At 41.7% G+C, this 22,545-nt stretch overlaps 1 protein-coding gene across 1 annotated transcript in view; it reads right to left on the reverse strand.

Moving 5' to 3' along the window:
- Window positions 1-22,545, reverse strand: part of LOC124622414 (ufm1-specific protease 2) — a 77,002-nt gene that overhangs the window by 34,560 nt on the left and 19,897 nt on the right. The window contains exon 3 of the mRNA XM_047148104.1: window positions 17,551-17,784. Within this exon, the coding sequence (XP_047004060.1) occupies window positions 17,551-17,784 (234 nt within the window). The remainder of the gene's footprint in view (window positions 1-17,550; window positions 17,785-22,545) is intronic.

Genomic DNA, 22,545 nt, shown 5'->3' on the forward strand with positions numbered 1-22,545 from the left:
GTTGCCGAAATATTGTGTCCTTTGCACACTCACACCGGTGGCGATTCGGAGGTTCCTCCCCCCCTGCCCTCTGAAGTCAGTACATTCTGGGATATTTCTGTCTTCTCCTTAATCTGGATAATGGCTGGTTCCCAGGCTTGGTTAAGGGAATAGCCGCTGTCACAATTTAGTTCAGGTTTTCTTACTCTGATCTCTATAGTTTTGGTAAGCCGTACAGCCTCGGAGGAAGAGGGGCCCTGGGTCGTAACTTCTTTGTGACCTCTTCAGGGAAGCCAGAATCTATGAGAAGTGCTGCAGTTTTCCTTTTGACCCTCTTGGTAGAATCAGCGTCAATCTTGTGGTATGTAGTGTCATCTAGCAGGTGTAATGCCAGTGGGACAAGATTATCATAGCGTTACCCTTGTCTGCCGGTAAGACCACTATGTCTGGATCTTCTCTTAGCTTCTGGATGTGCGCCCTCCCTTTTTTGGAAATATTCGGTTTCATAGGTCTAGTTCTAGTTATGGCCCTGCAGGTTTCGCGATGCACCTCTTCCACTGCTTCAGGTAGGAGTTGAGCCGCTGTCTGTTCAACTACACTAATGATGTTGGCAATGCTTGCATCTTTAGGTGTCAGAGCAAAGTTCAATCCTTTCTTGAGAACCGACATCGTGTCATTATCCAGTTCTATGTTTGTGAGATTGATAATGGTTTTGCCCCTACCTGCAGAGGGCCTTTTCTCTGATATACATTTGAACTTGGATGTCTGTTGTTGGGTGGACTTCTTTTGAGTACAGTCCACTGTGGCCCATGTGACACCATCAACCCAATCCCAGATGCAGGAATTGAACTGTTTGGCGAGTTGTAGATGTAGCTGGAGGAGTTCTTTATTGGTGGTGCCCAGACACCACCGAGTGTAGTGAACTATCCCTCGTACCAAAGCTAGGCTGGCACATTTCTTGATTTTTTGGACTGTTCATGAGTCAGTGTGGTGCTTTACCTTAGCAAAATTTGGTACCACACGTTCTTCTTGCCACCTTATAAGGAAAGCAAATGAGCTCAGGAGTCGACTTCTTCGTTGACACAATTTCTCGTATCTTTTCATACTTGATACAATTTCTCATATCTTTTCATACTGTGGTGCATCTCCTCACTGTAGAGGTATGTGATGTGATTCTTCAATTTCTCCAGGTGTATTTCATGACGAAATAAATCTTGCGTTAATAGCCTGGTGTGAATTGACCTTGCTGCCATCATCAGGTGTGCTGATGTACCACCAAGGGATGGCAGGCTTGAGGTATATATCAGATTCCCCCTCCCGCTCACTCCGCAGTCTGCGCCGCGGGTGCTCTCTCGGCTGTCCGTGCTGGGGTTTGACGTCCGGCTTGTGGTCCAGCGTCTGGATGTTCCCTCATAGGTCCATGCACAGGGAGGTTTGCCGGTGGCATTTTGGAGGTTCCTCCCCCTGCCCTCGAAGTCATTACATTCTGGGATATTTCTGTCTTCTTGTTAACCCAGGTAATGGCTGGTTCCCAGACTTGGTTAAGGGAATAGCTGCTGTCACGATTTAGTTCAGGTTTTCTTACTCTGATCTCTATAGCTTCTTTGATGATGCAGTCCCAATATCTCGAAGTCTGTGTTAGGATCTTGGTCTTGTCATGATCCATGCCATGAAGTTCTGATAGGCAATGCTCGGCGATTGCAGACTTATTAGGCTGTTGCAATCTCGTGTGCTGTTGGTGTTCACAGCATCGGTCTTCAATGATGCGAATTGTCTGACCTATTAACTCCTTACCGCATTGACACGGTATTTTGTAAACCCCTCAATTCCGTAAACCAAGGAACTGCGAAGAAGTGCTCTGGTTTCAGTTGGAGGGCAGAAGACGGTACTTACTTGACATTTGCGTAAAATGCGTCCAACACATGCCGATAAGGCTCCACAAAATGGAATGAATGGCATGGCCATGTTTTCCTCAGGTTCTTCATTAGTTTTCACCATTTGTGTTGCAAGTGCCAGATGTAGAGCATTCCGGATTTGCCTTTCCTTATAACTGTTCCTCAGAAACACAGACTTCAGATGGGCCAATTCTTGTTGGAGACTGCCCTCGTTAGAGAGGGCGTGAGCTCTGTGTACAAGAGTTTTAGCACATCGGTCTTCTAAGCAGGGTGGTGGCAGCTATCCGCGTGTAAGTTAGGGGACCAATATTGCTGACGAGTCGGTGTGAGTTTTCTTCCTATACACACTGTGCCCCAACCTGCCATCATCTCATCTTCTGAGGAGATCATCCAAGAAGGGAAGCATTCCATCCGATTCTACCTCTATGGTGAACTTGATATTCTCATGTCTTGAGTTGAGATGTGCGAGAAATTCCATCATCTTGTCTCTTCCATGTGGCCAAATAACAAACGTGTCATCCACACATCTGAAGAAACAGGTAGGTTTTAGATGCTCTGACTCTAAGGCTTCATCCTCGACATGTTCCATGTCCATGTTAGCGATGACGGGAGAGAGAGGACTCCCAATAGCAACACTTCAGTTTGCTTGTAGTACTCACCGTCAAATAGAAAATATGTTGAAGTTAGAACATGTCTGAAAAGAGTGGTGGTTTTCTCATCAAATTTCTGGCCGATGAGCTCCAGAGATTCAGGTAATGGAACCCTAGTAAGCAGGGAAACCGCGTCGAAGCTCACAAGTATGTCAAATTCCTTAATTGTGAGGTGGTTGATGTGTCCCAAGAAATCCGAAGAGTTACGAATATGGTGTGGGCATGTCCCCACGTGAGGGCTGAGCAGCTCATAGCTCAGTCACAGCTCAAGTCACGTGATCTCGCCAGCCAATGACAGTGAATATTCAGAGCATCAGAACACGTGATGTAGTCAGCCAATAGCAACATCACTGTTAAGTAGCGAGAACACACAAACAGGGAAAGTTAATGGTTTAAATTAACATACATAGTGCCGCTACAAGGAAAAAAAAGCTTTGACATTTAATATTGGTCTCTATGGTCAATAAGCTGCAATAGAAGCTAAGCTTTCACATATAATGTTGATTTTCGGTAAGCTGTACAGCCGCGGAGGAACAGGGGTCCTGGGTTGTAACTTCTTTGTGACCTCTTTAGGGAAGCCGGAATCTTTGAGAAGCGCCCAAGTTTTCCTTTAGACCCTCTTGTTAGGATTGGTGTCAATCTTGTGGTATGCGGTGTCATCTAGACCTGCTAGATGACACTGCACACCACAATCTGTGACTTGGCATATTCGCTAAATGGTGAGCAGAAACTATCTTTTTCATAATATTGTTACATTCCACCCAGGATTTTCCATTTTAGGACTATCTTCTGTCGATAGAAACTTTTCATGGATGTTACTCTTTGGCCATACATTAGACATTTATTTTCTGTTTGACAGAGACAGTGACAAAGAAGCCATTTATCTGCATTATTAATCTTCTATAGAGATGACTAAGTGATACTGAAGTAGATGTACATGAACTTAAAAGTGAGAAGCATGGCTGGGATCTTGTGAAGATTTTATTAATTCGGATTATTCATAAATTATACATTCGAATTCTAGCTGATGCTAGATTAGTTTTAACTTAAGTTGAAATGTAAGTTAATACGTCATGTATTGGTGTTGTGTGTATCTGAAGTTTATCAGGCTGTATATGCGGACGGACAAGGAAAAAAAAATTCCTGGATTTCCCGGTTAAAAATACACCTTCTCCTGGGTGAAAGCACACTTTTTCCATGTTAAGTGACAGTATATTTTCCCTCGGAACTGCAAAACTTATCAAAATCCGTGAATGGTTTATGGTTTTATACCTGGGTGTAGAATTTCCTGGCACTTTAAAAAAAGAAACTCAGGGGAAAAAACACGTTTTGAAAAGATCTTTGATATGCAGCAACATGTACACTGCATACTTTTGTATACGAAAGTAAAAATTCGAATTCCATCAAATTGAGACTGCGATGAGCTTTTGTATGCCAGTCATAGCTCATGTCACGTGATCTTGCCAGCCGATGACAGTGGATATCAGATCATCAGAACACGTGATGTAGTCAGCCAATAGCAATATTACCGTTAAGTAGCGAGCACACACAAACAGGAAAAGTTAATGGTTGAAATTAACATACATAGTGCTGCTACAAGAAAAGAAAATCTTTCACATTTAATATTGGTCTCTAAGGTTAATAAATTGCAAGAGAAGCTAAGCTTTCACATATAATGTTGATCTTTTTTGAGCATGTTACACTTTAAGATATATCACACAAATGTGCCAGTACAATTTTTAAAAATTACATAAATGTGTGATCTTCTGGGCTCGAAATTCTTCTAAGTGGTTCTGTCATCAAAGAGTTGATTTTTAAAAGAGAGTCAAATGGTCTGTGATTTAAGAAATTCATCGTACATTCTCGCGCACAGTTCAACTTGCGTAAAACGAAATTTACTTTGAAAGTAACGCTTTTCAAATCACAATTCACAATATTTTCCTGTGACCTGTTAGAAATAGGTTCATTTCAGCAACTGCCAGAGCGCGTCAGATAACAGGCGCCACCCTGCTTGCGCAGCTAGGATGATGTAGGAAGTCATATGATCGTACATGTAAAACATTAAAAGATCTTACATTATGTCATAAAAGAAACAAGACATCAGAGTATATATTTGAAGTGCATACTTGAAGTGCACATTCGTTATGTCCAGATTCCGACTGAAGTATGCCTTGACCTGATATTAAGCTTTTCAGTGTGGTTTTCGCGATGTAAATTTTCTTGGAGTACCAGTACTGTATGATCTCTTTATAATGGCATAATGCCATATGTGCTAGAAGATGAAAACGTGCACTTGAAATGCAGAGAACAGTTGAAACTAGCCAATAGTGTGGAATTAAACACTTCCTTTCATTCAAATACCTTGATTGCCTCAGAGGACAAGATTAATAAAAGCCAAATTTCTGTAGTAAACCGAGAAAAATAACTTCATTATTCTGCAAGGCGATTAATGCTTGATTGTCAGGAAGGTGGAAATAAAATAAAAACTGAAACTAATAATATGTTTTAGCCTTCTGTAATTATGTGAATGTATGTTAATTCACTTGATAGCTCCCTGCCATAGGAATCCCTTTTGTTTTCTCTACGATATTTACGAACTGGGGCAATACAAGATAGTGGCGAACCCCCCCCCCCCCCCTCCCCGAGCATTTTTGACAAGACATCAAAAATGTTAAAGAATCAATTTTCAAAAATATGTTCATTTTGTAGCGCACATCTTCCTGAAGATGTCTGATACATAAAACATGTGTGTTCGAGGAAATGTAAGATATGTTATTTGGCCTTAAGTGTGCCAAAATGCAGTGCCACGCCTCTTCACACAGCATTCTTCTATCGCAAGTCACTGTATTTCGCTCTGTAGAATTGAAAAGTGTATATTTTGTAATGGATGCCATCAAACTATATTCAGGACAGTGGAAATTAAAATGTCCTGTGGTGCCTCTCCTGCTCCCAGTCGATCGGTTTGACATCCTGCCCTTTTTTTTTTAACCAAAAAAAAAGAACTCACAGTTAATACTAGATGTGATTGTTCGTAATCGGGAGAACAAGAACTCTTCAGAAAATTTTGCCTATTGGCTAATAACTTGCTCTTTGTGTGACATAAAATTAAATATAGGATACATAATACCAGTAAAGACAAGAGACAAGATTTCTTCAATCCTTAGCTCCTAGCATTTTTTTCTTTCTAAACTTGCTACAGCTTTACATGGCGTGTTCCCTTCTGCGAAAGAATCTATTAGCTTGTCAAAAATTTTGCTATATGAAAAATCGAAATATTGTTGTCCGATGCTGGAAAAGCTGTTAATACAAATAGTACCCAAGACTGGTGTGGTTTCACGATCTGATTACGTCTATTTTCTAACAGTCTGCTAGATAAAACAAAATAGGCATTCCAATATTGCAGTAATTGTAACACACACCAAATGAACAAGACTATTTTGGCACAAATGGTCATTTTTATAACACAACAGAATATAATTCACAAAGTACCAACATCAAATGCCTATTAGGCCTACTATAATCAAAATGCTTTATGTTTGGAAAAACTTTCACATTTCATTCATAGGCTCCAGTTTCTCACGCATGAGACTGAAAAGTAGTAGTACGAAATTTTTATACAAATTTTGAATCGTCATATTATTCCATAATTTGTGTGATGTCCCTGTTTCTTCCCCTTCCTTGTTCTAACAAACAATCTTGTCATCAATAATTCTGTAACTATTCCTGCCATTGTTAAAACTTATTCACTGGTTAACTTCACTAACCCTGCCAGAATCACCGGTTTAGCTGTCCCGCAGTGATTCTCCAGTTTGGCATTGTTACATGTTCATACAACACATTTTCCGCGCAACTTCAAGAATAGAACATAAGCGGCTGCTAGCTGGGGACTGCACAACTGGCCCTTACTAGTGTAGCGATCTGGCCAAAACTTTTCTGTTAAAATTTCATTTTCTTGCTTGGATACATCGAGAAGATAATAGACTACGTAATCTTTCTTACCTGTTATTCCTGTTTTTCGTTTATTTCCACAGACAGCGATTAGCATTCATCCCTTTGGCATTACTCCGGTCAGCTCGTATAGCCCTGTCCCCTTTTATACGCAGGGAAGTTTATTTCTAGATGCGACGAGGATTCCCCTGACAGAGACATCACGTAAACTATGCACACATTCAAAAATGAACTTATGATTCATTAGGAAATCAACTTACAATGTGTTCAAAAGCCAACAGGGATGCGTTTCAAAATCGTATGAATAATTGATAGACTAATGTGCGCTGGCTGCTAGGCACTTCCTGAAACAAGGGTTTCCCCCCCCCCCCCCCCCCCCTCAATAATATGAATTTGGCGTCCCCATGCCGAAATTGCCACCCAGACCAGAAACTTCAGTTTGCCCCCCCCCCCCCCCCCTCCCGCCCTTCCTGGACACGGGCCTGCTGCACATGCGTGAATCTGGCAGCTTGGGCGCGCCAGTAAAATTTTTTCCTAGTAGCATCTGGCTGCTTGCTGCTACTGCTTACACAGCCAACAGCCACATATATGTCGCCAGAAGTGGGAGAAGGTACTACTCATACATGACTACTGTGCACGCGCATGATCCCGCTCGTAACTGCTAAAAAGAATCTAATGTAAACAGCTGTGGCGTCAAGTGCATCAGAGGCAATTTGTTGTTATGAACATTGCATAGTCTTCCTAAATCCTTTGACACATTTTGCTGTTGGCAGGCACTTGTATGGGCACTGAGTTTTGTTGTTGTATATGGCGCACTTCCTTTGCAATTTAAGTTTTATCTTCGTTTTTTCCTCTTGTTCATGTTTTATTGCTGCAGCATTATTCTGCAGATTTATATGAAAACTAAAACAATGAAATTTCCCAGAGTTCTAAAAAATTCCCACATTTTTCACAGTTTTGTCCCAGATGAAAAATTTCCCATGTTTTTCCTGGATCTCCCAGTTGTTTACCCCTGTTTATGGGCACTCAAGAGCTAGGTTATCAGTGCCCTTACAGATGATAAAAAAATTAATGTGGAGAAAATGGCTGAAAATATTGTCACACAGCGAGGAGTAAACCCACAAAATGACACTCACTCACTCACACGCGTTGACCCACACAATCATTCTATCTCACATACCGTAATTCAACAAAGAAAGGAACTATGCCTGGGATTAAAGCTGGTAAAATGAAAGAGGAGTTAAAAAAATGACTGCACAGGGAAATATGGCTGGCTGGCCGATTACAAAAAAACTTGGGTGAGCCAGTCTGTAAAATACATTAAAGGTACTAAAACTGAAACTAAAACAAGAAATACAGGAAAAGAGCTAAAATAGCAGCACAGGGAAAGTGATTGTGCTGAACACTTACAAAACAAATGGATGAGCAAGACACCCTGTTAACACATTAAAACCTCTCCATAAAATTTTAGGAAAGAAGTTGGACATAACACACCTTAAAACTCTAATCACTAATGTCACTTATAATAGAGAGCAGATCTGTTGGCAAATCTGTCGGTGCCCTCTGGTCCAAAAATAAAACAGTCTAGAAAAATGTGGCAGATAGCAGTTCAAAAAATTTTGGAACTTTGTCCACAAAATTTTTCTATGCTAATCATTTACTTATTGTGCATGGACTCCTATGAAATATTTCCCTCCATAGCTTATACATCACTCCCAATGCCACTTCCACTTCCAGAAGCAGTCTTGGTATGCCTCTTGCTGGATTATGCAAAGCGCCATCTGCGAATTTTTTTTTATCTCATCTGTCTCACAAATCTTCGTTCTTTCAAGGGGAAACTTTGCAAATGAAAAAAGTCCGCAGGGGCCAGGTCTGGAGAGTACAGAGGGAGAAGCAACACAGTGATTTCATTTTTTGTGCAATAGTCATGCAGTAACAAGGATGAATGCGTGGGTGTGTTATTGTCATGCAAGAGCTATGAATTGTCCCACCACATTTCAGGCAATTTCCTTCTGAAATGTTACATACTTCTGCGATCACTTGGACAGTCAGTCTTCGATTGGCATGCACAATTTTGTTGACGTCCCTGACATGAGCGTCACAAGTAGACATCGAACGGCATCCTGCTAGAGGGTCTTCTTTAATTTTCAGCAGGCCATTTTTAAACCGTGTAAACCATTCATAATATTGAGTGTGGCTTAAGCACTCATCACTGTAGCCTCCCTGCATCATTTGGCATGTCTCTGTAAAGGTTTTCTTGAGTTTCACGCAAAATTTAATGCAGACGTGTTCCTCCTCTAACTCTGTCGTCTCGAAATTCGCAAACTGTGCGACACAACATTCTACTCAATGTAACACTGTAACTAACAGATGTACAACAATGAAACTTCTGGTAGTTATACATTAAACGCAGGCATGTGCAGGGATGCCAACCACACTTTGCTCTGACACACAACTGGCAAGACATTACTTACGTTCAGGAATTTTTTGAAAAGGCCTCGAATGCCACATGCACCACACATTTAAGGGTCCTCTTGCCAGAGGAAGAAGCCATGCACCAAAGGGGGGCTGAGCACTATACAAAGATGAGTGGAAAGAACCTCATCCCGCCTGCATGGCTGGAAGGAAGTATGCTATGGTCAGATTCTGCACTTCACCAGATACAGTTATTGTCTGTCACTCCCAGCCACAGTTCTTCCCTTCTAGGCACCACTCTGTACATCAACAGTGAGGTGCTAGCTTGCAGGGGAATGGCACACTGAACTACTTGAGGATAGTGACATGCTTCCTTGGCTGCTACATGCACCCTTTGATTCCTCGCAATATCCACGTGCCCTGGCATGCAGAAGAAAGAAATCTTCTACCCTTCCCCATCCTCTATAGTTGTAAGAGGGTGTCACGGATATTCTGGACTGCTTTATCTGCTGGGTACAAGTGTTGCAGAAACTGAAGGACACTCAAGGAATCCGAATGGACAAGGAATTTAGCACTTGAAACGCGTCTCATCTGCTCCAGTGCAGGCAAAAAAATAACAGAATAACCTCCTGTTAAGACCCATCCTAAATATAGCTACAGTGTAGTGATTTTCAGTTAAAATGTTATAAAAGAATTTATTAAAACATATGCAGGTATGCAACCTCTCCTGTACTGCACTAAAACTAATATTATTTTGGCCCTGTGTGGCACGTGGTTAAAACCCTGGATTTGGGGTTCCATGTGATCCACATCAAGGGACTCCAGCAAACACTTTGTGTAGATCCCAAATGATCTCGTTATCCTTCGAAGAATGGTAAAGAGACATTCCACAGTGGACAGAGCAACGATAGAGTAAGCTGGTGAACTGGGAATGGTAAGGAACTTACATGCCTGACACACAATGACGAGTTGGTACTGGATGGTAAGTGGCAGTTCACTAGTCTCAGCAAAGGGACTAGGTATGGGACTGGTCCTTTAAGTGCCCCTAGGCAACATGACACCCTCATGGTGTACAATGTCAGTGATCTTCAGGTAAGAAGGTCTCACTGACCCGTACATTGTGCAGCCATAATCTAGCTGTGATGGCATGGAGGCCGTATAAACCTGGAGCAAATGTGCCCTGTCTGCTCCCTGAGACTTGTGGCTAAGGCACTTGCAAGATATTCAGTGCCTACTGGGTCACTGCCTTCAAGTCCTTTAGGTGTAGCTACCTCAACAGTTTGAAGTAAAAAATGAGGCCCAGAAACCTCAGATTCTTTTAAAGGAAGGATGGTATCCCACATACGCAATTCAGATAACGTAAAAAGACAGTGAGAATGATTAAAATCAATCACTCTCTCTCTCTCTCTCTCTCTCTCTCTCACACACACACACACACACACACACACACACACACACACACACATTTTCTGCAGAAAATGTAAAACCAGTCTTTTCACCCAACACATCTTATCTATTCACTGTACGTTGCAACTGGGGGAGAAGCAGAAGAACACAAAATCGCCCACAAATAAGGAGCACTTGACAGGACTCTGAGCTGTGAATCTTGTACTGTCAAAGAGGATGATACTTGATACACTACCCTACACAACACAATTCTCCTGCACAAAACCATCTGACAGCACATCACCTAAAAAGGCATCTTGAGAGGAAGGACTAAATGAATATGGTGAGGTGACCATGAAAGGCAGATTGGTATACCTGACAGAGAATATTGTGCCTCCACATAGTCATACATCTTACTAATGTCAAAAAATACCTCCACAATGCTGTTCGCTTAAGAAAGCCTGCTGGATTTCCACCTCTAGCAGAGTTAGGTTGTCAACATTTGATTGACATGTCCTGAATGTGCACTGAGAGCAGCTAACAAGCTATCTGATCTCTAATATCCAAACCAGACGATGCTAACCACGCGCTCTGGGGTCTTTCCTACAAGGCTCATTAAGGCGATGCTTCAGTAACTAATGGGACATGTTCAGTGCTTCCTCGTTTGAGGAGGCGTATCAAAATTGCCCGTCATCCCAAGTCAAGAAAGTGGCTTGACAGCCATATCAAATTAAAACATTGCAAGAGGACTTCCTCTGACATTGTTAGCAAGTGCTGCAGCTTGCTGCACTGGATTCTGTTGTGACCGGGCACCATATCATGAGTGTCAAACAGTACAAAATACAGCTCCAACATGGAGAACGGGCAGTTGTAGGACTCCAAATGAGTGGACTGGAAGTCCAACTCGGGCCTCTCCACGGTAGCCTGGTAGTCTGTACAGAATGCTTTGTAGTGGCAGTAGTCTGTGCAGAATACACTGCCATTGCCCGTACAAAGTCTCCAGGTGTCATTTGGAGACATCACTGTTTCAATGACTCTGCCGCACATATCCAACTGCCTTTACCTGTCATTCTCCTTGTGGCTTCCAATACTTTTGGAGAATTAGTGGAGCAGTTCAGAGCGTCCACGAATGCCTGTCACGACATTCTCTTGCACTCTTTGATGATGTATTGAGCCCTTGCCCTCACTAATCGATAGGCTGCAAGGCTTTCTGCTATTGAGCAGCACTTAAACTGTGCAGAGCCGCACTCCTGACCCAGATTACTGAACGACACTAAATCAGTCCACCAAGGTACACAAGATGACCTAAGGAGTTCGCCTGTGTTGAGGATGCACAGCTCTTGAGAGGTCATGTGGTTCTCGAAACCCAACCCCGAGGGCAAGTAGAGACACACATCACAATACATGATGGGCATTGAAGTCAAAGGAAGTTCTAGGAGTTTCAATTCCTTCACCTGTGTCCTGAACCCATTAATGTTTCACTGAAGTATGGGAGGCCATTTATCAAGGGGTTTACACTTTCATCCAGTTTCTCTGGCAGGGAGGGGAGCCCACAATTCTCTTGAAGCATGATGAGTATCCCAGGCCAACATCAAGGTCCACTGGTTCAGCAGATAAATCATGAGAGATGCAACACAGAAGGACATTGACATCATCTGACTGTTGACTTCCAATCTCTGTCAGCCGTGAATCTTTTGCTTTTGATTTTTCGGCCTGCGGGGCTTTAGAGCTGCAACTGTGGAAGTGGTAGTATCAGAACTGGAGGGTGGACCAGACTGAACCTCTGGAGGGGCAGAGAGCTCTGCAGCATTGGCGACCAGTCTTTTCTGATGCTCTGGGAAGGGGGGTTCAAAATAACTGCAATAGCACAAATGCACTGACAAATACAGGTACTAGTGTTGATACTAGCAATCTCTGTTTGTGTAGCAGCACTGATTTTCTGAATAGGTTTTTTAAGAGCTGAAGCAAAGAAAGTAGTGAAGTGGGGGGCAGCATGGCCATACATCTTTTTGGCCTTACCACATGGGATGTGTTCCATAGTTTTAAGGTCTTGTACTTTCCATTCTTCAAGATATATGCTGCGGTCTGTACTCCAGACAGGATAATCTGCAGAGCAATTCACACACTTCAAAGGAGATGAATGAATGACTTTTTTGTGGGTGGCCTTATCATATTTGCCACAAGTGGTTTCCCCCTTACATTCAAGAGTAATGTGCCCAAACCACTGGTATTTAAAACAGTGCACTGGGTTGAAGACATGACACCACACATTTAAGCAAGGATAACCTGCCTTGACACACTGGCAGTTTCAAGCTATTGAAAGTGAGGATTAATGAGTCACATTTGAACAGATTGCCATTCACCCTTTTCATGACATACTGCACATCAACAATGCCTTCTTGGGCCCACTAAGCTTCGGGAATGACCATAAGATCCCTGCACGACACACCGTCTTTGCTGTAGCTCAAGGTGGTGTGTAGCTCAATTTCAGTGGCACATGCCTAGAGGCTTTTTGCGTTCTGCAGGTTTGTTGCAAGAAATAGAGGTTTCAACCAATAGTACCCCATTGCACAAATGCTTGACAGATTTTAATGTACCTGCTGTGTCCTGTAAACCATTTTGAATATAGAAAGAGGAAACTTTCTCAAAGCTTCCCTCTCGTGATTTAACTACTAAAAACACGTTCTGATGCTGAGAATGCATTCTGTTACTAAAGACTGAACCACCCAGAATAAATCTACAATGTGGAGGACTCATCACACAATGCGTCTTGAGAGATGATACCTACCAACAGTATATCCATTCACAAGACAAGTGGGATACTGTGCAATGAATGTAAGTGGTGCACAAGGACAAAGGAAAAAGTTCTCAGCTAAATGCACTTAATTTACAATGAAATGCTCTTTTAAGTCAATTATAAATGGCCATCTATACCTACAGGGGCTGAAGCCTCTTCATCATACTTAATGTGCTTTCTAACAATTAATTTCTTCACATGTGGGAATAGGCAGCACCACAGAATGCCAAATCTGATAAATTATCTCAGCACTGAAACATATTTGAGGGCACCTGAATTATCCTAATTAAATATGATTTTTCTTTACATTTTGCAATCCAGATGTCTGCCTGTAAATTTTTTCAATCTGTTAATCCAGGAAGCTTGGATAATATATACAGGTTTTTCTTACTGTTTGAAAAGCAGTCAATAAGATAACTGCCTTTTTCATTCTAGGAAACACTGATCATAGCCATTTTGGCAGAAGAAACTGATTTTGCTTATTCTGGTGTAGAGCCACTAGGCTCCAACCACAGCCTTGATTCCTTTATCATTTCAGGCATGAAATTGCAGGCCATTGTCTTATCCACATAATAAACTGCAACATGCAATCAACTGGACTCCTTATCAATGGTTAAAAAATTACTGAAACACTAAGTATCTCATTTTCTTTCAGACACCATTTTACAAGTGCAGTACTCATCTTGCAGAGCTCCTTTCAGCTAATTTTTCCACATATGAAGTACTGTGTTCTTTCTTCTGATATGTCTATTGCATCAGCTATTTTATATAAATATAATCTTAGATCATCCAATACTATACTGTGGACACTCTCTTTTCACATTTGGTTGGTACAGGAATGTCTTTCATGTGAAATAACTTTAAAAAAAGAATGGGCACAACAGAAAATGAACGGACATTGGTTGGGACCATACACAAATGTATCTACTTTATTTACTGCTATTTTGGATGGGCATTTTACTTGGCAGGCATTTGTTGGTTGGAGAATGGGCATAGTCCGAAACTATAGTTCAATTCTTTTATCTTGGCGGCTCGCGCATGCCCGCCCAGACGCGGGAGATTGCTGCGTTGCCAATTGCACACGACGCACGCGCCAATAGAAGCAGCGCCATAGTATAGCATAGTTCGCAAACTTACGTTTAGGGGTGAGCGCGCAGTTCATGAAGTAAAGCCACCACGGCCGCATTAACCCTTTCGCTGCTACAAAGACGTGCTCCCTGCCTTCCGCGCTGTGCGCGATTTTGTCACTGCACTGCTCGCATGTGCAGACACATCGTGTTCCGACTGCTTTGACACTCTTATCATTCGATTCCACAAAAATTATTTGGCCCAAAAATTAGATTTTTACACATCTTCTTGACTGATACCTTCCCCCCATAAATGACTTAATATTGTTTCGATGTTCAACACAATTATTATGCAGCATTAAATATAGTAAACCATTGCACGAAATTTTGAAGAGTTTGCAGAGGTAAAAGTCCATAGAGCATACTTTCCGTATGGTCGATTTTAGTTGCCACAATGTTGAGAATGAAATGTGGACAAGATACCTAAATTTCATATAAAATTTACTGTATAACAATATCTCATTTAAGTACCACATAGGTGCCGTATGTCATATTGAGAAATATTCCGTCTTTCGCGACTGTAACAAAAGTTTTATTTACACTGAGCACATTTGGCTATATTTTAAAGCACTTCAATCAATCAAAAGGAAGTAGACAAAATACATTAAACAAAACTGTGGACTTACAAAAACATTAGGACTTGAATATACCGTCTATCAGTGAAGTGCTCTGAGCTATGTCAAATATATTTTTTGTGTGTGGCACACACAAACATCATTTATTTGCTAAAACACTGATCAGCCAACACAAACGTTGAATATTGTGTTACCGCAGCACAAAACTACGAAAGGTGACTTGGCAATGGAGGAGACAAAATACTGTCCACTGAAGATGCTTCAAAAGAGAAAAACGTGTCTGGTCTAAATAAGTCACTTATTATAGTTGCAGAAGAGGAATATATTTCAGTACCATTGGTAAAACTGTGACTGTGGAACAAAAACAAGAAAGAGAACATGAGTACCATTGTGTATGTGCCATACCTTTCATTGATTGAAGCGCTTTAAAATAAAGCCAAACGCGTCCGATGTAAATAAAACTTTTATTACAGTCGCGAAAGACGGAATATTTCTCAATATGACATACGACACCTATGTGGTACTTAAATTAAATGAGATATTGTTATACAGTAAATTTTATATGAAATTTAGGTATCTTGTCCACATTTCATTCTCAACATTGTGGCAACTAAAATCGACCATACGGAAAGTATACGCTATGGACTTCTACCTCTGCAAACTCTTCAAAATTTCGTGCAATGGTTTACGACATTTAATGCTGCATAATAACTGCGTTGAACATCGAAACAAAATTAAGTCATTTATGGGGGGAAGGCATCAGTCAAGAAGACGTGTAAAAATCAAATTTTTGGGCCAAATAGTTTTTGTGAAATCGAATGATAAGCGTGTCAAAGTAGTGGGAACACCATGTGTCTGCACAGGCGAGCAGTGCAGTGATGACAAAATCGCCCACGGCGCGGAATGCGGGGAGCACGTGTCTGCAGCAGCGAAAGGGTTAATGAAGAGACAAAGCACTAGAAATTAAAAAAAAATTGCATTCAAACGAATATAATTCGTGAAGTACGGCATTTTGATATTGTTTTTAAATAATGAAAATATTAAGCACCGCACAAAGTTTGAACTCATAACCTTTCACATAGAAGCCAAACACCTTAACCCTTACGCTATCGCGGCTCGTCCGCCTATGGGATGCCATGAGGACTGTAACACATCACGCAAAATACTGACAAACACTGTTAGTATAACTATGAATTACTCATGCTTCATCGAAGTACAATAGGAAATAAACAATTACCGCTGTTCTTTATTGTGAAAAAGCAGTATAAAAGAAAGTCTGCTATCAAGACATTGCTTTTGTTCTATTACTTTATTTATGACTGAACGTTTCTAAAACTGAAGACACTCGTCCATGCCCTGCACTGCTGTCGAGATCTGGCAACGTCGTTCTCTGTTCATTGGCTGACTGTGTTTTGTGACGTCAGATGCGCAGAACGAACCTAAACTCGGCCGCCAACATAAATGACGCCCACTTTAGTCACCAACTAAATAAACATCAATTTTAGTTCTACCTCTGGCTGCCTCCTTTTGCATCAAAATACAGCTGTTCATTTCCTAACTTCTAAAAAATGAAGGAACAGATTCCTTACAAAATGTCAACAATTCTGGAAGGGTATGTCTTTACAATAAACTCTTCAAATAAAAAGAATTTTATGATGCCTTGGAATTTTATCTCCTTCCCACAAACGTCAAGGCTACCTTTCAAAAAACAATATTAAAAAACCTAATAATCAACTCCGTCTGATCAGGCCTTGGAAAGTCTCAATGGTTCCGACAAACTCAGTGTCACCCTCAGCCAATAAGGATCATCGGATGTGGATATAGAGAGGCTTGGGATCAACACAACAGTCTCCTGGCATTTTTTAGTTGTTGTGACCTGGAGGGGCTGTTACTCCGTCAAGTAGCTCCTCAATTGACATCATGAGGCTGAGTGCATCCCGGTGGGTCAACAGTGCATGGCAGCCTAGATGGTCACCCATCCAAGTGACAACCATGTCTGACGACACTTAAAATGTGCTTCATTTAGACTGTGTATTTACACAAGCTATATGGAGGGAAAAAAAGAGGTATTAGTCATCATTTGACTGTTGTTATTGCTGTTGTAGTGTCTAATCCAAAGACTGGTATGATGCAGCAGCTTTCCATGTTAGTTTTTCCTGTGTAAGATTCTTCATCTTTGTATAACTACTGCAAACTTACTATATCTGAGCCTTGACCTCCCTCTACAATTACCCCCTGCCCCACCCCTCCTGCCAGTACCAAACTAACATGTCTTTCATGCATCAAGATGTGCGCTATCAACCAATTCCTTCTTCTAATCAGGCTGTGCATTAAGTGTCTTTCGTCCTTAATACAATTCAGTAAAATCTCATTAGCTTTTGGATCTACCCACCTAATCTCTACCATTTCTAATTTTTGAGCAGTTAACAGCAAACATTACAGTTCTTAAACAGGCTTTTAATACCTTCGTTACATTATTATGATGACTGGAAAATGAGAAAAAGTAATAAATGTTGTGGAAACATTTGTGACAAGCCTCCATTTTGAATTTATTTTAGTACTGTGGTGCACTCCCTTAATGAGACCATTAATGTGGTGTTGGGGGTAACACTCCATCCATGCAATAAATAGATGTAATGGGGCTACAAACTTGGTGCAACCTTTCTATCTGATACTGCTTCAGTAGCCCTGCATGTTTTATCTAGGAGTTTCTTGTGTTTCACGAATGCAAACTTTTTCTTATTTTGCAGACTTCATATAACACAAATGTACACTTACCTTCTTCTGTAATGATCCTATAGCTTCCACAACACTTTCTGCTGACATTTCACATGTAATTGGTAGTCTGCCCTTAACCCTTATATGTAAATATTCTTTCCAGACTTCACAATCATCCACAACTTGATATGTCTTGCTTACATATTTGTTATTAATGTTCATATATGCCTTCAGCTCATTTGTTTCATCTCTTACACACACTATTAAAACATGGTGATCCAGCTGACTGGTGTTCTGAAAATAAATTTATCAACCATAATTAGACATTCTTTCTTCACGAATAACTCTGACATATTCTGAAAACACATTTTAACCGCTTTTTCAGTGTAGTACAAAACAAATAAATATTTACTTACATTAACTCTTATATATGCTTTAAGTAAAGAACAAACTGGACACCAACAGAAGTTTTGAAAAAAGTGGATTCTGATCCACAGAAAATTGTGACATAGCATCATCCAATTAAGATTATTAGATGGGATGTGACATTCTCATCGCCCTTTGTAAGGTATTCAGTTACTTGTGTTTGTAGCACAGAATATCACTTTGGAACAGTAATGTGTTACCAAACTGAACATCTACCTAGCCGATAAATGATGATTGTGACACGTGAAAGCACATTTTTATTAGATAAATATTTTAGAATTCAAAATGTTTGGAGGTTTTTGTGATAGATGAAGATATTTGATTTATGAAGCACTCAACTGCATGGTTATCAGTACCCGTACAAATTCCCAATCTTTGCACAGTCCAGTCTCGCCACTTTCCTGAATGATGATGAGTCTCCGGTTGGAGAAAACCCCGACCCAGCCGCCAGGAATTGAGCCTAAGACCCTGTGATCCAGTGACAGCAAGATAGCCACTAGACCACAAGCTGTAAACATTTTGCTGTGATTGTCTGTGCATTTGAACAGATACAGATACACACCGCATGTCTTCACAGTGGGACGGTGCAATTTTATTTTAGCACAAGTTGCGGTACATATGGGGCATGGTGTCTGTTCTATGCTTCGACATCCTGGTTTGGAGTAGCGAGGTGCACAACTGAGTACAGGACATGTCGTGATAATGCTGGAGAGATCAGAGTGGACAATGCACATTGAGAGTGCTCTGTCAAAAACTGTTTACTCTGTTATTGTGTCTCAAGGTGTCAATTTGACATTTTACATTGAGATTGAGTGAGCCTTGTAATGTTTCTTCTGAAAAAAAATATCAATATGAGGAGCTGCTGTATTTAAGAGCAAGAATGTATGTCACATTCATTGGAAAAGTGTTGTATTTATTTATAAAATTGCTTATTATGCTAAGCTTTATACTTTCAGTTATAGATGGACAATATGGAGAAGAAGCCAGAGCTTTTTAGTATTTTCAGTCATGCAGAAATAAAATGTTAAGCTAAATAACATCCTGTAACTGCAGCTCATCAGCAAATTAGTCTTCTACATTGAATGAAACACTTCAGATGAAACAATAACATTCCTGTTTTTTACTTTCTTATTTATTTTGAAGTGATTGGTTAATGTTAAGTTGGTACCTTGAACAATTGCATTCGGTATTTAGAAACTGTTCTCTTGCCATGACCACAATTTTTCATTAGACCAATGATCCAATCGTGGAAAAAAATCCCTCAAAGCTGAACACCAATCTAAGTTATCCAGCAACAGCTGCTACTGACGGAAACTCATTGATGGAACATGGTGACCAAATTAATTGCAACTGTTAGTGTGTTCTTGGGATTGAATCCACAGCCATCTACATGATTTTCCAAGAGACTTTTCTTAACACAGAGACTTGCAGAGGGTAGGTAACATTTCATGTAATCCAAAAATAAAACCTTTAGTTTTTGTATTTCTGTAAACAGCTACTTGATAAGTTTTATTTCATCTGATGAAAATCCTATTCAGCACTGTGACACAACAACAAAATATGACTGTACCACAGTTTCCCAGGGAACAAGCAGCAGTCATGTTTCTGGATCTCCTTGTATGACACTCATCTGACAAAAGTGGGAGGGTAAGGAACAGATTTAAAATATCGATCAAGACAAGGTGTTAAAACCAAGAAATGAAAAATAATAAAGAGGAAAAAAAGGTGGAAAGTGTAGAGACCTGGCCAGGTCACCCAGCAAGGGCCACCAAGCGACCGCTGGGGAAGGTGGGGTTGGGATCCAGAGAGGGGTGCCCCACAAACTGCCAAAGATGAACAGAAACTGCCATCACGGGCAAAACATAACACCAGGTCAGCTGAGTTGGTGTCATCTGCTAGCACCAGAGGTAGCATGTTAGGAAGATTAAGATGTTGCCTCAAAGTAGCCAAATTATGGCAGTCTACGAGTACGAGGGCCACCATCGGGTGGACTCTGCATCGGCTGCGAGTGGCATCCTCACACTGGAGAATGTGGCCACGGGTCAGTCAAGTGTGGCTAATGCAGAGTCGACAGAGGACAGTGGATTCCCTGTGAGAAGCATGTAGGGAAGAGTGCCACACAGTTGTTGTCTCCTTAACTGGCCTCAGTTTGTTTGGGTAGATCAGAGCACACCATTCTGAGTTTCAGACTGACAGCAATTTATGGTGTATAAATGGCTGAAGGTACAGTTCTGGGACCCCCATTTCCAGAATTGATATCTTGGTGGCCAATGGTCAGCTCATTCATTTCCCAAAATCCCAACACGACTGAGATCCAAGCAAAAACGACTTGCTGCCCAGCATGATGTAGATCAGAGACGAGATCCTGGATAGATGTAACCAATGGGTGAGGAGAGTAGCACTGGTCTATAGCCTGAAGGCTGCTAAGGGAGTCATCACAGATTAGAATACTCTTGTCCATGCAAGAATGAACATGGCTAATGGTTAATTTAACAGCCATCAATTCAGCAGTGAAGACACTACAGCCATTTGGCAGAAAGTGGAGTCACTGCACTGTGTATATGTGTACGCAACGTCTGTCTGTCCGTCGACTGTTGAGCCAACAGTGAATATCACTTCCGAACCCGTATACTTCTTAAGGACAGTCAAGAATAGGCAGCAAAAAATCATGGGGTCAACAGAATCTTTTGGACCAAAGGAGACTTCGAGGCAAATCTGAGGTCGGGGCATGCCATGGGGCAGATGCGATGTCTTCCTGACCAGAGGCAACAATGGAGGAAGTTGCAGTTCCGAACAGAGACACTGGATGCGTGCAGCCATTGTAAACACAGTTCTGGGTCGCTGCTGTGAGAGTTGGAGCTCCTTTCCAGGTAAAAGGACACAGTGGTTGGGATGTGTTCAGGGAAGCTACAAAACCATATAGCAGAATTCAGCAGCTTTTGTTGGCACCTGATAGGTATTGGGGGGACTCCAGTCTTGACTAGTAGGCAGTGGAGTGGCCCCTACGAAAACCATTCTGAGTTGTAGCCAAAAAGGCCCTGAGACTCACTGAGCCAATACAGCCACTTGCTCGCCATGCATTCGAGCAACTTATAGAGAATGTCAGCAAGGCTGACTGGGCGATAACTGTCCATCTCAAGAGGGTTCTTACCCGGTTTCAACATCAGAACTATTGTTTTTTTTTTTGCCACTGAGCTGGGAACTCACCTTTGTTCCAGATCTGATTAAAGAGTGCAAGAATGTGACACTGACAATTCACTGAGAGATGCTTCAGCACTTGGTTGTGGATGTGGCCTGGCCCTGGGGCCATATCAGGTCAATGAGCTAGGACACTATAGAGTTCCGATTCACTGAGTGGAGCATTATATGGCTCCAGGTGGCAGGTAGTGACAGATAAATACATTCACTCCACCTGCTGTTTTATGAGCTGCAAGGCAGGGTGGCAGATGCATGTGTGTAATGCTCAGCAAAATGTTTGGCAATAGTATCTGGATCAGTATAAACAGCAACATCTAAGGAAATACTTGGTACATCTGCACGGGATTGGAAGCTGTAGGTGTGTCTGATCCTTGCCCGTACCTGTTACAGAGATGTACGTGATTCAATGGTGGCAACATACCATTACCAGGATTCTTGCTTTCGTCATTTTGCAAGGTAGCGAACATGGGCACAGAGCCGTTTAAAGGCAATGAGGCGATCTGTATGGTCCACTGGTGTACTGCCTTCCAATAGGGGGATCCCGAGCAAGAGTGGAAGGCTTCTTTGGTTGCCAAAAAAAGAATGGCTATCTCGTATGCTGAACAGCCACATCTATACTGTCTTGTGATGGGGAGAGAAGGACGACTGCAGAGGTGAACCTGTCCCAGTCAGCATTCTGGAGAACCCATCTGGATGGATGTCCAGGGGAACAACACTGAGTGTGGGACAGGAAGATCGGGAAGTGGTCACTACCACACAGGTCATTGTGGACTCTACAGTGGATATATGATAGAAGGTCAGGACTGAAAAAGGAGAGGTAAATGGCCGAATAAGATCTGTGTGCCACACTGAAGAGAGAGAGAGAGAGAGAGAGAGAGAGAGAGAGAGAGAGTGTGTGTGTGTGTGTGTGTGTGTGTGTGTGTGTGTGTGTGTGTGTGTGTGTGTGTGTGGAGGGCGAGGGAGGGCACACACCAGAGTTCAAGAGTCAAAGATCGAGCTGTGCCAGTAAAATTTTGATGTCCTTACCACGATTAGAGCTCATTGTTCCATCCCACAAACAGTTATGGAGGTTGAAGTTGCCCAAGACTACAAAAGGTGGGGGTGTAATGCATCCTGGGATACGACATCATCAAGAGGGAGATAAACATTAAAGATGGTACCATCCTGATGTGTCAGTGCCTGTACAGACAGAGCCTCCAAGGGTGTATCAAAAGGCACAAGGTCACTGTATACAGAGTCCACCACGTATGTACAAACTCCACTCGATATCCTCTCATAGTTGGCACGATTCTTAAAATAATCTCAGTAGGTACGAGGGGGTCTAAGTTGCTGGAAACCATGTTTCCTGAATGGTAATCCAGATTGCAGGGTATATGCTTAAAAGCAGTCAGGTGGTGGAAAAATCCGTGACACTTCCACTGGAGGATCAAC

This window comes from Schistocerca americana, chromosome 7 (assembly GCF_021461395.2).
Source record: "Schistocerca americana isolate TAMUIC-IGC-003095 chromosome 7, iqSchAmer2.1, whole genome shotgun sequence".
NCBI classification, from domain to species: Eukaryota; Metazoa; Arthropoda; class Insecta; order Orthoptera; family Acrididae; genus Schistocerca; species Schistocerca americana.